The sequence below is a fragment of the Mastacembelus armatus genome, chromosome 13 (assembly GCF_900324485.2).
Source record: "Mastacembelus armatus chromosome 13, fMasArm1.2, whole genome shotgun sequence".
In the NCBI taxonomy this organism is placed as follows: Eukaryota; Metazoa; Chordata; class Actinopteri; order Synbranchiformes; family Mastacembelidae; genus Mastacembelus; species Mastacembelus armatus.
This window is the reverse complement of record NC_046645.1, coordinates 9,272,772-9,286,747: the sequence shown is the minus strand read 5'-3', so window position 1 is coordinate 9,286,747 and position 13,976 is coordinate 9,272,772. Positions and strand designations below refer to the sequence as shown.

Genomic DNA, 13,976 nt, shown 5'->3' with positions numbered 1-13,976 from the left:
TAGGACTGTCCGGCCTTTGGTTAACCATTCAGGATTGGTCCCTTCCACTAGCAGCTGGTTCATTTGTGCACCTAGGATTCATGGTTAGCTTCTTCAGCCAGTAGGCATGGCTCAAGCTCTGGTTGACCCCAGAGCCTTTCTATGTGGAATTTCTTCTTGTGCCTGAGTGGGTTTTTTCTGGGTACTCCGGTTTCCTCCCACAGTCCATAAACATGCAGTTTGTGGTCAGGTTGTTTGGTGACTGTACAGTAAATTAGCCATAGATGTGAATGTGAGTGTGAGTATTTGTCAGCCCTGTGATAAACTGGTGATCTGTTCAGGGTGTACCCCACTTCTCACCCAGTGTCAGCTGAGATTGGCTCCAGCTCCCTCTTGACCCTGGATGTACTGGGCTAAGCGTTAGATGATGGATGGATGATTCAAACACAGCATCATAACAGAAACAGGGTAACTCTTCATCTGCTGTAGCCATATCGGAAATTAGTGCAATGCTAGGTTGTCTTTGCTCATCACAAAGATGGATGTTACTCTCAAAAGATATCGTACCGCTGATGTTAACTACGTATGAAGGGTTGTGCAGTTCACAACCACAACAAAGGAATTACACCATCTCTCCTTGTCCAGTGAATTTCGATATCCACGAGAGCACAATGAATTATGATTCCTAAAATATAAACTATCTGTAGACAGCGCCACATAGTAGAGTTTTATTTTCAAATAGTTTCCAAGATCAAAATGATATTTACTGAAAACTCTGCTCAACTCCCCTGCATGCTCACACCCCCTGTCTGTCCCAATCAGTAACTCAGCTTTACTTCCTAGCTTAGAACATGTGCACCTCTGACTTGATCACCTGTCTGTGCCTCCACCTTAAACCTTCTTCATCAGCTTCAGAACTCCTGCAAGCATAATCCTCTTCAGCTCCTGAGTCTCTCTCAGTACTGCAGCCCTCTCCAGTACCCTCTCTAGCTTCCCCAAAATGCCCCAACTCCAGTCTTGCTCACCGCTTCTCTGCCCTTTAGCAACTCTGCACCTTTAAACCTCCAAAATTAAGCTCCTTACATTTTCTACTTCAGTCTGCCTTGAATTTGGGTTCAGCCCTGATAAAAAATCACTAAAGGAATGATCAAAGAAATAAAGTCATGCAGAACTATCAGTTCAATCAAGAGTGATTTAGACAGTATGAGGCGCTGAAGTGCAACTCAATCCGAACATTTCATTTTGATCTCTTACTATTATAATATGCATTACACTTCCCTGGAAAGGACTAGGCTATTTATGACAGTGACAGCTGAGTCAGTTTGATATGTAACAAAGAGCCAGTTTGGACTTACGATGTCTAAAGGTAAGAAGGTAGCATGTCACAGATGTGCATGTATTTTACATTGTGATTCTCACAAACATTCCACCATAAGAAATTCCAGTTATTGTAAACTTTTCTCCTGTCTACACTGGAACATATTAGCTGACAAGTACAGAATTTTATCTACATATTTAAGTAAACAATATTAAACAATATAGCTCAAATACAGGTCAATCATGAGAATAAGGTGCAGACTACTGAATAATGACAGTTCATTTAGGAGTGTATCTGTCTTATAACTTTCTTTATTGGACATATTTTGTAATTTTTTTGTTAAACATATATTTCATGAGAAGTCATGTAGAGGGGCAGTGAAGCATGCATTACATTTCCATTGCAGGCATATAATCACAGTTAATGTGTTGAGAAACCCTATGTACAGCAAATAACAATAATTCATAATATTTATTTTCAATTTATAAAATTGCAAATGTGGAAACTGGCATTGCCACATTATACAGTAAGTAAAATGTCTCATCTTGAACTTAGATTCCAATCAGCGATAGTTTTTATTATTAAGCGCTCATGTATCAATTGTAACACTGCAATGAACACTGACTTGATATCTATAAGATCTGCAGAAATTTTCCATCAAGAAAACATAAAGCACACACACAATAAACAGCAGTCTGCAACTTGTATGCATGTCATATACACAGATGGCTCCTTACATGACAAGCACGATGAGTTTAGATGAACAATGTTCGATTTTTCTTTTCTCCATGAAACAAGTCATTGTTACAGACATTTTTTTGTTTTACATTCAGTGAGCTGGAGAGCAGGACTCCACAAACAATTCACATATAGAGCCAACATGTCTTTCATCAAAACACATACAGTATTTCAGTCACTCGGTTCCACAACTTTACAAAACAGATTGCAGTTTCCCCCTGTGTTGCGTTTTTCCTTAGCAGGATGAGGTATTTTATTCATGATTTTATTCATCACTCTTCCCTCAGTCTGATCAGACAAGTGATGTTGCAGCTTAGCAGTGCAAGATCTTAATGAATGCCTTTCTGAACTCGATATTAAAAGTAGTGTATATGATGGGATTTACAGCACTATTGACGTAGCCCAGCCAAGTGAAAGCGTTATACATCTCAGCAGGAACCTTGCATTTTGTGCAGTGGGTGTTCAAGATATGTGTAATGAAAAACGGCAGCCAACATATGATGAATACACCTGAGGAGATATGAGAAAAAATTCAAAATATTAGAAATAGACAAAGGAAAGTGAAGAGATAAGCTGTCATATGGAGGAGCTGGACTCTAAAATACAAGTTACCAGAAAGATTTCCTTTCATTGCATCACTGCCTGACTTGTTGTCAGGTTTGGTTTTTGGTCTTTTCAAAAAATTTAAGAGGGAATTAAAAATGCATGTAGAAGTGGCCTAAGACAACCTAAGATCCAGTTTGTGCGAAACATTCTCCAAAATGTCCACTGCAGGATTAGATTGTGGTAAATTTGAACACAAACAAATATTTGGTGATATTTGGTATCTTGGTGAGTTTGGACAAAGTGAATGTTGTTATCACTGCATGTTATTTCACATGCGCAAAAAAAAAAAGAAAAACTTTTGGTTGGGCAAATGTTTTGTGCCACAGTGTTATTTCCACTCTGTTCACTGTATGTTCATACTCACATACAACAGCATGTGCTTTCATTTCGACTTCAGTGCAACTTATCGGAAATTATTTACATTGAATGTAAATAATTAACAATATTAACAATTAACAATCAACAATTGAAACAATAATTGTCAATACATGAATCAACTCACCAAGGACAATTGCTAACATCTGAGTGGCCTTCTTCTCCTTCTGCTGGGAGATCTTCCTCTTGCTCATGGTTTTCACAGAGGTCTGTGTCTTTCCATTAGGTAAGGCCTGAGCCTGGAAGGTTTTGGCCACAACGGGCACTGGATCCCCTAGGACCTCCTTTGTAGGATCTCCGTTCTTTTCTGCTTTCTGGCCCTCGTCAGCGGGTGTAGGAGATGAGGTCGGGCTAACATTGGTTTTGTTGGGCATCAGTAGTTGGTGGCTGGTGGCTGGAGTGTCTGCAAGAACACATTGCTGCTCCTGCTTTTGTTTCTGGCTGCTGCCACTGTTGTTGAGCTCATCCAGCTCCAGATCTTCCCTCTCACTGACAACATCTTTGATGAATAACTAAGGAAGGTAAGCATCAACAGAAAAACATGGATTCAGGGCTCATTCTTCATTTAGGTTACTGCAAAATAGGTGACATTTAAAACAATATGTAACACATAGATAACGAATGACCAGTCTTTAACAGAAGCAGAAAAGTGCTTTTTCAAGCAAATTCTGGAGGAAACTTCATGTTGTCACTGCTTTTTTTTATGGGCAAATCAAAAATGTCTTTTTCAGAATAAATAGGTGTAAGCAAAAAAAAAAAAAAAAAAAAAAAAAATTCACACACCACTTTCTTCTTGTTGACAGGAAAATTCCCATTAGATTTAACAATCACGGTGCACAGCCTCACATCCTCTGGATGAGTGCACTTATCCTGAAATGAAAACAGCTGTGTCAGGAAGGAGAAGGTACAATGTCAAAGAACTGACAAAAGGGCTGTCTAAGCACAGGGTCCCAGTGCCTAATGGGTCGGATGAGGCTACACTGAGTGCTGGTACAGAAAGACTGTTTAGCAAGAATCTGATCTGCACTCTCCTCAAGTGTAAAGCTGCAAATCTGTTAACCTGCCTCAGTATAAAAAATTGAGAAAACAATTAAGAGTTTAAATGAAATATGACATCACTCTATTATGGTTATAATCTGCCATATTATGACATTTCAAAGATGATAAAATTATGGATAGTTAATGTGGAGTCTGTACTGTTCCATATTTTTCATGAGCTCAATCTATATCACATACACACACATATCAACCACAGGGTAAAGCCATGCCTGAGCATGATTAATGTACTGCACTGAACGAAAAGCATCGCTCGGCTTCCTGTGCAGAGCCCACTGAGTTTCACTGTGGCAGTAAAATCAATAACCAGGAGAGCAAAAGGTCATCTTAGGGCCTTCGTAGTTGACAGCTTGTGACACTGAAACATGCTTGCAAATTTAACATTATGATTAAAATTGGTCTCCAGGGTGGAATCAGTAGTTCATTTATTTCTGAATAAAGACAAAAACAATAACATGCCTGTGACATACAGTAACAAAGACTTGCCTTTTTATTCCCTTGCCTTTAATGCTATATGTTTTTCCTTTTCCTGAGGTATTTCCCTTTAGAGATACAATGTTAGGTTATAAATTATAATACAACGCCTGCTCCATAAAACCAGACATTATAATTGGACTGAGTGCATTATTAATTTTCAGAAAGAAGCAAATGAAGTCAAAGAGAAAGATTTTTATGTTCTGTTGTTTTTTTGAACCCGTTAAAAGACTAAACTGTTTAAGTAACAAAGGTGAAAATTGACTTCAGATTTCATTTCAAAGCCATAAACAGCAGTGATATTGCTTCAAGCACTCACCTTCAGTGACGTGGCCACGTCAGGGTCAGCAGGCTGACAAACACGCTGCTTTGGTTTAGTGTTCACACGTTTTCTGCGCTTCCTCAAAACCACATAAATTTGCACATAAACCAGCAGAGTTATGATGAAGGGAACATAGAAGGACACGATGGAAGAGTATACCACAAAGGCAGGATTGGCAATCACACAGAGCGACTCTTCACGCGTAGCTGTGGAAATAGAAAAAAGGGGCTTACACTGCATGTTGTGTTTCATCCCAAATTGTTGTGTATGTGTGTAGTTTGTTGCATTTTTATTGCTATGGCTCATGAAAAACTTTCTACAGTAAAATGGGAAACTTGAACTTCAGCTTGAACTTGCAGCTAAGAGCCAAGAATTACGCTTTGATTTTAATCTCTTGAAATTCACTCAGAAATGTAACCACTCTTAAGCTCCCTTCACCTAGAGGTCATACATACAGTTTTCTTTTTCCCCTTCTCATCTGCTTACACCATTGCAATCCTTTTTATTTTTTTACCCGCCACTCCCAAAGCTCCTTTATCCAGCACACTGTCCCATGGCTGGTGCCAAATGTAGAGATTGTATCACCCCAATCTTAAAACTCTTTGCACTGGCTACTTGTTAGTCCTGAATATTTCTTGCTTAGTTTTAAAGCAAGCCAAATTTGCCCCAAACTATATCACTGACCTTTAAATCCCTGCATACCACTGAGGGGACAGGTCTTCAGAAAGACCCATTCTGCCTCTTTACTCACAGTGACCAAATAACCACCAGATAAAAGTGAGAATACCTCATCTTCTACTGCTTAGTTTTGATCATTATTCCTTTAACATTTCCCTGATGATCCCTAATTTTATGCAAGTCACATGCTAAATTGCTGGTCCTTGAAGACAATTCAGATTGTGCACACTGACATTTCCATGCACACAAATTTGACTTTGTCAGTGTGTCAGTGGGTGAATTGCAGACATACACATATTGTATAGTGCTTTAGGGTGACAACAGCAAACTATACACAGTGGTTTCAGTGTTTGCTGTGGCAGAGAAAAGCCTTTTATGCTTCCTGTGGCTTACATTGGCTAAATCTGCGGCCAGCTTGGAAGCAGTCGTGGAGCTCACAAGTCCAAATGTCTGAGTCCCAGCAAAATCAACATTATCTCAAATCACTCAAAAGGATGAGCTGTGCTTCACAGTGACAGGGTGCGAGCCACAGGAGCTAGCCAGGCTGTAACCCACCTCTTAATCACTAGCCATCGTATCAGTAATCCTCAATTAAATCTCCTTTTCTGTTAAGCAACCTATGGGTCAAAAGCTTCGAGATCTTACTCTTACACTTAATCTTACAGCAGGATGAATATAGTCACACTATGAAAAAGTATTTCTCTTTTACAGGCAATGGAGCTGGTGTGTATTGCAGCTTCTTACCTGTGTTATTTAGGCCAAACAACAGGGGACATGATATGGCGAAAGACAGTACCCACACCACAGAAATCATTACTGTGACTCGTCTCCTGGAGCTGTAGCGAGTGTTGTACAGCATTGGCATTGCAACTGCAGTGTAACTGTAAGTGTAAGAAAAAATAACTACTGTAGATATAGTTCACAACAACATGACATGTTTCTTCAAGACATTAAAGTATGACGAGTTCGACAGTAATGTTCATCATACACCTGTGTGATTTGAATTTATTCATGTTTGACTCAATGAGATAAATGTTATCTCTTTTCTATTTCCAGATTTCTTGCTTCCATAAAGGAATAAAGGAGGATCAAAAACTCGAAACCTTCGGGTTGACCAAGAAATGCTGCCTGTCATCTTTAATAAGAGCCTGTTTAATGGTGGGTCAGCCATTTGGAAACAGCTTTGTGATGGGTCTGCGGTTTGTATGAAGATAAGGCACCATAAATATAGTGTCTCACAGGAAGGACCATTATTTATCCTTGCTACATGGGCTGACCTCATTAACTTTTTGTATTCACCAGCAAATGCAGAGCTTTTTACAGTTTCTCATGCATTGATTTCAGTGTCATTTGGCTTGAAAGATTTTAGAAACAAAACCAGGTGAGAAGGACAGGTTGTTTTGAGTAGGTTGAAAAACACACAAGGGAAGTCAGGATAAATCCAGGGTAATTATTTTACCCCAAGGCAATTTTTTTGGTTCTTCTCTGCCTGTATCGCGATTTTGGGGCTGGGAATGGATCACACTGTAGCAGAGTAGCTAGCACACAAGGTAGAAATTTGTCTTCTGCATGCAACGGTTAGTAGTTAATTGTCACCAATAATGTCACCTGAATAATTATACTGTATAAAGGCCTTCCCTGTCACATGGGTAAATGTCAGCCTAAGATGGCAGCACAAATGATATGGGGATTATATTTGCTGTTTTTATTTAAAGGGATTTGCAGTTATATAACCCACAGCATGTAATGATACGTTTAAGGCAAATTCTGTCATTCATATTTATTGAAGGATTGCCAGCCAATACAAATACTTGTAATTCATAGCAGGTTATAGGTTTTCTATCATAAAACTTACTTACCACATCTTTTATTACATTTTGTGACATTTTGTCATGGTAATTGTAGCGGTGCACTGTATGTAAACACATTCAAATATGAGTGATTTAACAAAAATCATAAACAACACACAAAAAGAACAGAAAATATTTTGCCTGACTACATGTCACTTAACTTGAAGCCTAACTGACATCACTGTCTTGTCAGATATTTTAGGTTACATTATGACTCACTGAAAGAATTTATGAAAGGGCAGCGTCATCCAGTTCGGTTTAACGACCATCTGCTTTTAGACAAAATAATTGGACTTCTGTTAAATCATATTTGGCAAGTGTATATTCATATCACCTTCTACACAAAAGTAGGGCCATTAGACTTCTGGAGAGGAAGCTCATAGCTGATTTGATTGGACAATACTGGAGGGCACGCCAACTCCAACTTTTAATAATGTATTCATGCTTTTAATAATAGAGTGACTAATCTCTCTTCCGGTCCGTGGTGACAACATTCCCCAAGCAAGTTGTCGACACTCGTATGTGCCTATGCCCTGACAGTGTGCTCGCATTTGCACATAGATTCACAAAAACTGAGCCCATAATGTGATGAGTTCTCAGTTTGCTCTGCATTGTTGAGTAAAAACAAAGTGAGCAGAGAAGCAAAAAACAATCCTTTGATGTATAAATTACACTGATGCCTGGAGCTGTTGAATTGATAAAAGGAAGCAAATTTGTCTCTAACTCTTATCTGAATTTTTAGAAACTCGGTGTATGTTGTCGTATATGTTTAGAGGACTTGGTTAAATGGGTAGACCATGTAATATCCTAAAGTCAGCTGTGATTCTAGAAAGGTACCCTCCTTTCAGTGATCAGTATTCACAGGTATGCAGCAAACAAGCACAAATCCTATGACTAGTATCTAAATGTAAATTTGGATGGCATTTCTCCCTCTGGGATACTGACATTTGTTATAAATAAATACACACATACAATGAGCTTCCAATAGATTATTCAGACTAATAAGCTTTCCTCCACATATGAGATACCATTGTATTGGAATTCAATCACTTCAATAAGGGTTGAAATCGCATCTGTGTGTGACGATCGTGGATAATTGTTTTGCGTAGAGATTTAAGATAAAAGTCCAGCCGGGCAGAAAATCATGTTAAATCAAACATGACAGAACTGTATGAAAGGAAAATATAGATCTCCAGACTCATCCATGAGTGCTCATTTATAGTGAGCCAAGCTTTCACACTTTCAGTACATATTCTGGTTGACAGCATTACACGATTGCTTCCTACAATATGCTCTTCAGACAAACAGTTTTCCAAAGTGTAACTTTGCATCTATCATTAATGACTGAATCAGCACTTACATAGCTAAAAAAAGTGAATTTATTTTTGAATAAGGCATTAATTAAATCTGGGAGAATGAGGGATTATGATAAGACATAAGGTTTTACCATTTGCTGGTGCTTTAGTCATTACACTTGTATGCATTCATTTGAATTTGCTATAATAAAATCAAATGTGTACACATGTGACTATATGTATGCATAAGCAGTTGCCCATAGTGATGAACTACAGAGCATACTCACCCCTCAGCACATTGTTTTGGTTTTCTGGGCCACAACAGTATTGTATTGATTTCCTCTCACTGGTCTCATTGTGTGGATTTCAGCTGCAGCAGCCAGATTTAAAAACCCACTGAACGCTACCAGTCCAGCACCAAACTAAGACCAGGGGACATAGTATGATTTTCACAGCCCCCATGTAATGAAAAATCACAATAATTGAAAGTTTAAATGAATAATGTTTTCCACTGACTATAATTTGCAATGGGACAAATTGTGTTGCTGTGCATTCTGAGGAATTTTCAGTGGCTTTAAAAGCAGTTTTTTCACTGTTGAAGAGTAATGTGACACCAGGCTAAAAATCTGTGCTTCTGGTTCAAAGTTTCAAGTCTTTTGCACATATCGTCACACCTGCCACCACAGATGTATGTGAGTGCTGTCAGAGTCAGAAGTGTGCTCTGCTGCACACGTAGCCACAGCCAGCAGTGATGTCACAGCGTAGTGATCACACTCCTGGAGTATAGTCTCACTGCAGCAACCACTGGAAAAAACAATTGTTTCAGCTGCTGTGCTAAAAAAAAAAAAAAAAGAAAATCTAAAAAAAATGTGCTTGGTTGCTGTGAATATTTATCAAATTGGACTAAACAGGTTTGAACAGCCTGTGCAATGGCTAACTCACCGATCAATGCTGATGGCACAGAGATTGAGGATGCTGGCTGTACACATCATCACGTCCAGAGTGACAAAGATGTCACAATGGATCTTGCTGAAGCGCCATTCTCCCACTACCTGCAAGAGAAAAACATCACCAAACAGTAGTTTACCACAATGCTCCACAGAACAAAGCCACTGCATTTGCCCAGCAAAGGCAGCAAACCTCCTGCCTCCTGGCAGAAATTACATTTTTTTTACTTCTACAATGAAAAGCAGTTCCTGTCAGTCCATGTTCCTTGAATATATTTTTCATATTGGTTCCACACCAGCAGCAGAAAGAGAAATAAGATAAAGAGGAAAACTGAACTATTTAATGAATGAATGAAGAGAAACCTCAAAGTACAATCTATTGCTCTAAATTTTAGGTAATCTGTATTACACATTTTACAGTATTCACAGGCCCTCATCTGTTATATCCATTTTATTTATCTGGCATTGTGGAAATTGACAGATTAACAAATCTAAATGGTCACTGACACCCATACTATTTCAGCAGGAATGAAATTGAACTATTGATTATTCTCAGAGTTAGTGAGATAATTGTCCATTAAGATGCCTCCTGGTCAACAGCCCCAGGGGGCTTTCAATCAATGACATGATCAAAACCAATTTGTATTCATACCTCTTTCTGCTTTCTGTTTTTGGTCACACCCCACAATGGAACTAACATCATCAGTGATGCTCTGACAGGTTCAGTGCCTCCCACCTTCTCTCACACTACTTGCTTCCTCCCACGACTCTGAAAAGGGTAAGGGAGATCTGTGTGTCAAGTGACAACTCCTACCTCTCTGTGGCTGATTAATCTTTGTCCCCAGGCTGTGTCTTTATAAAATTAAGTGCCAGCGTAAAGGGTCACATGTTGTTCCTGGTGTCTACAACACTAGAGTGGTGATTACACAATGATTTGACAGTGTAATGAGTGCCCCTTTCCTCGTCACAACCTCTCCTCTCTTCTTCTTTCTCTTTTTTTAAACTATCTTTTAGTCCTGACATTTGTCCTTTATCCTGTTGTTCTCTTCAGTCTGTCTGTTTCTCTTCCACACTACCATCCATCAGTTTCTAGTACTTGATCTTCATCAACCTGCATATTGCTCCTCTCACCAGGTCCACCAATACAATACGTTTTTATATCCTCGTCAGTGCTGCAGCCCATAACAAATATAAGCAGAAATCCATTACAGGTCTTCATCGCTGCAGCACAAGTCAGTTTATATCAGTGTACAGAAGGACATCCAGTGGATTTTAAACAGCTTTTTACAGCATTGTGTCTCAGGTATGAAATCTAAATATATGCCAGAAGAGCATAATTATTATGGAACAAAGACTGTGGGATATACACATTTTCTCAATTTTATACTGCCTCTTTTAACTTGCCTCATCCAGTTCTCTGACTTCATTTATAATGTCAGAGTGTGCACATATGCATAGCATATCATAGCTTACAATGTCTCACCAGTCACATTTTATTTGCAAAAGTATGGTGTTGAAATTGAAATGAGAGCATAGGTTCTGAAAAAGTGGTGAGAAAATGGAATTTGAGACATTACTCACTATCTGGGCGAAAAGAAACGAATGCACTCATCTAAAACTCAGCTGTCTTTATGGCCGTGATGATAATAACAAAAATAATAAATCTTATCAAACTGGGTGTGTTTGAAGCATAAATGCTTAAATCAATGCATAAGAACAACTTAAGAAGACAGCATAGACAGTCAGCTGTTTAAAAGTACATGGCATACATTTTTGCCCATTTCACATTTCAATAACATGGCATGAAAACTAGGCCTACTATTCATTACTTATTTCTGTAACACAATATTGGATGGACGTCCTTACTGACAAGAGTGATTTATGGCATCATGATATTCATCTACAAAGCTCACTTTACCCATATGGCTATGTGCTTGGCAAACTGATTTCATGTGCTTTATGTGCAATAATCAACTATAAAATGCACTTAAGCTTGACTTTTGTCTGTCGGTTTTTAATGAGAGCAGCTGGCAGCTGGACGAAGCTAACAAACCTACAATGTGGATGATGTAACCCAGATTGATTTCTGTATTTCTAAATTACATAGGGCACGTAAACGCCTCATGTGCGAATTAGCGACAGGTGTGTAAAGATAGAGCGCCAGGCCGGGCGTCTGATTTCCTCTCCTCTCCTACAGTTGGGTCAGAGAAGGCAGCTTCAGACACTCGGACAGGTCTCGGAGAAGAAAAACTCGAGTAAGTTTGCTGTTTCACAAAATTATTGTGAACACGAAGTATTGTCGGACAGGAGTTAGTAAGCAGAAAATAACGTTAGGTCCTGGAGAAAGTTTCTTCATTAGATCGTCCAGGTGAGGTGGCTTGTTGAAGTAGCTAGGTGTTTAGCTTGTTGATACATGCTATTTAGTAACAAGTTGTTTCAGTCTTTGGAGTTAAACTGTGTGTGTATTTTCACCTTGAACATGTTCTAATGTAAAAGCAGACAGGGTATAATGTTTTTGTTGTCAATTAATATTGTTTGCAATGAGCTTTGTGTTGGCTAATTTTGGCTTTGGAGCTAAGCTAATGTAGCAGCAGGTAACCTCTATCTCCTGCTTCGACCCTGGTGTGGTGCATGACCTACTTTTTTTGTGTTGGAGTGGAGGTTATCAATGGGCAGGGATTCATTTACTGTGAATTTGGAATAAGACTCACCTTTATTCAATTGTTGAAATGTTTTTTTAAAATTATTAAGTAAGTATTAAATTCTTTTGGGGTTATTTACTAACTGCTTTGCCCACTTTGGTGCAGGCTGTTTTTTTTTTTTTTACCCTGTGGACAACATGGAGCTGCTTTGTCTGTCGTTGCCCATGGATGTCTTCTTCTACTCTGGACACCGGCTTCTGGTTATTGTGCCTTTCTGGAGGTAAGAAGGAAGCTTGTTTGGGAGAGAATACCTTTTTTGCACATCGCCATGATATTTCGCTTATTTTATTTTATTTATTGCAAGGAAAACACCTGAAAACACCAAAAATAACCTGCAGATGTAGAAGATCGAAGAGATGAGCCAAACCCAAGAGATACAGCAGAGAAATATTTTTCTCCCATCCTGCCTGCTATTGATTTGGTAGATTGGCAATGATTTTTTGCTCAACCCCAGCCTCCGTGCTGTTGTAGGATTCATTGCTTAGCAGGGTATGATGTGTTGCAACTCCTTTTATAAAAAAAATAAACAAAAAAAAAAGGTAGGTCTGCAGTATCCCACCCAGGGTTAAATGTAAAATAATGTACCCCAGAATCAGGAAGGATGATTCATAAACATGTGACTGGTCTGGCATTTGCTCTTAGTGCTGCTATTACAGGCCTTTAACACGGCAGGACTGATATTTACAATGCTGATGTGAACACTTTAGCCTCGTTTCACTTTGAGCCTTTGACCTGCTGATGACTATAGGCAGCTGGTTTGGCTCAAACCCTTTTCGTATGCCTAACTTGCATTGCTATATTTCTAGCATCTTGAGCGTGAGACTTGTCTTTCCACAAAAAAGCATTAATTGCTCTCAGGATATGTCTACTTATATTTTGTTGATAGTATACATGTTTGTGATATTGGAGCTAAAGTAGAAATGGAAATCTTGCAGCTGTTGGTAATCTGCAGGCTTGCAGTGTGTTTCTTTTGCTTTCTGATGCTTTTCCAATGAGACAAGATAAACAGAGAGCAATAGAAATAGGGCGCACCATAGAGCATCTTAGATTATTAATATCTCTTCAAATATGTACATGTGTATACAAGGTGTGGGTGTGTCAATCTTACCTCTAGGTAGACTACCCAGGGCATAACCAGTGTGGCCACCAGAAGGTCAGCAACTGCAAGGCTGACAATCAGGTAGTTGGTGGTGGTCTGCAGAGCCTTCTCTCTGGACACAGCCATGCACACCAGCACATTTCCGAATACGATGATGAAGATGAGCAAAGTAAGCAGCATGGCATAGTAGTTGTAAGGATGCTTCTGTTCTTTATCTGTTTCGTTGGAGCTCCATGTTCCATTATCATAGAAGCTGTCATTATAGGCATACTGGGTAATGACATCCATTAGCTGTGTGTGTGATGAAGGCCGAGAACGGGCCCTGCAAAACATTCAGACAGAGAAAATAGCATTTCATTGTTTACTTGTATTCATGTAGATATTTGCAGACAGTTTGGGTGGATGACAAAGTAACCAGAAAATGGGCTGTCAGTTTAAAAGATAAACACTGCACCTGCCTTTGTGGCTAATAATCAGGAGGCAGCATGTGTGGTGTTTGAATTGTCACATCTTCACCATACCTATGTACTGATATAC

At 39.0% G+C, this 13,976-nt stretch overlaps 1 protein-coding gene across 1 annotated transcript; it reads right to left on the bottom strand.

The window, feature by feature from the left end:
• Positions 1-2,323: 2,323 nt before the first annotated feature.
• On the bottom strand, positions 2,324-13,727 carry drd2a (dopamine receptor D2a). The gene is made up of 8 exons (XM_026292956.1): positions 13,449-13,727; positions 9,634-9,743; positions 6,291-6,427; positions 5,656-5,660; positions 4,866-5,060; positions 3,800-3,886; positions 3,144-3,528; positions 2,324-2,545 (listed from the first exon to the last, which is right to left on the bottom strand). The coding sequence occupies exons 1-8, from the start codon at positions 13,725-13,727 to the stop codon at positions 2,349-2,351; spliced, it is 1,395 nt and encodes a 464-aa protein (XP_026148741.1). The 3' UTR covers positions 2,324-2,348.
• Positions 13,728-13,976: the final 249 nt, after the last annotated feature.

Coding starts and splice junctions, on each gene's coding strand:
- drd2a (XM_026292956.1), bottom strand. CDS start 13,727: ATGGATGTCATTACCCAGTATGCCTATAATGACAGCTTCTATGATAAT. Junction 9,744..13,448: donor CCTGGGTAGTCTACCTAGAG/GTAAGATTGACA, acceptor TTTCTCTTGCAG/GTAGTGGGAGAATGGCGCTT. Junction 3,529..3,799: donor CTGTCAACAAGAAGAAAGTG/GTGTGTGAATTT, acceptor TACCTTCCTTAG/TTATTCATCAAAGATGTTGT.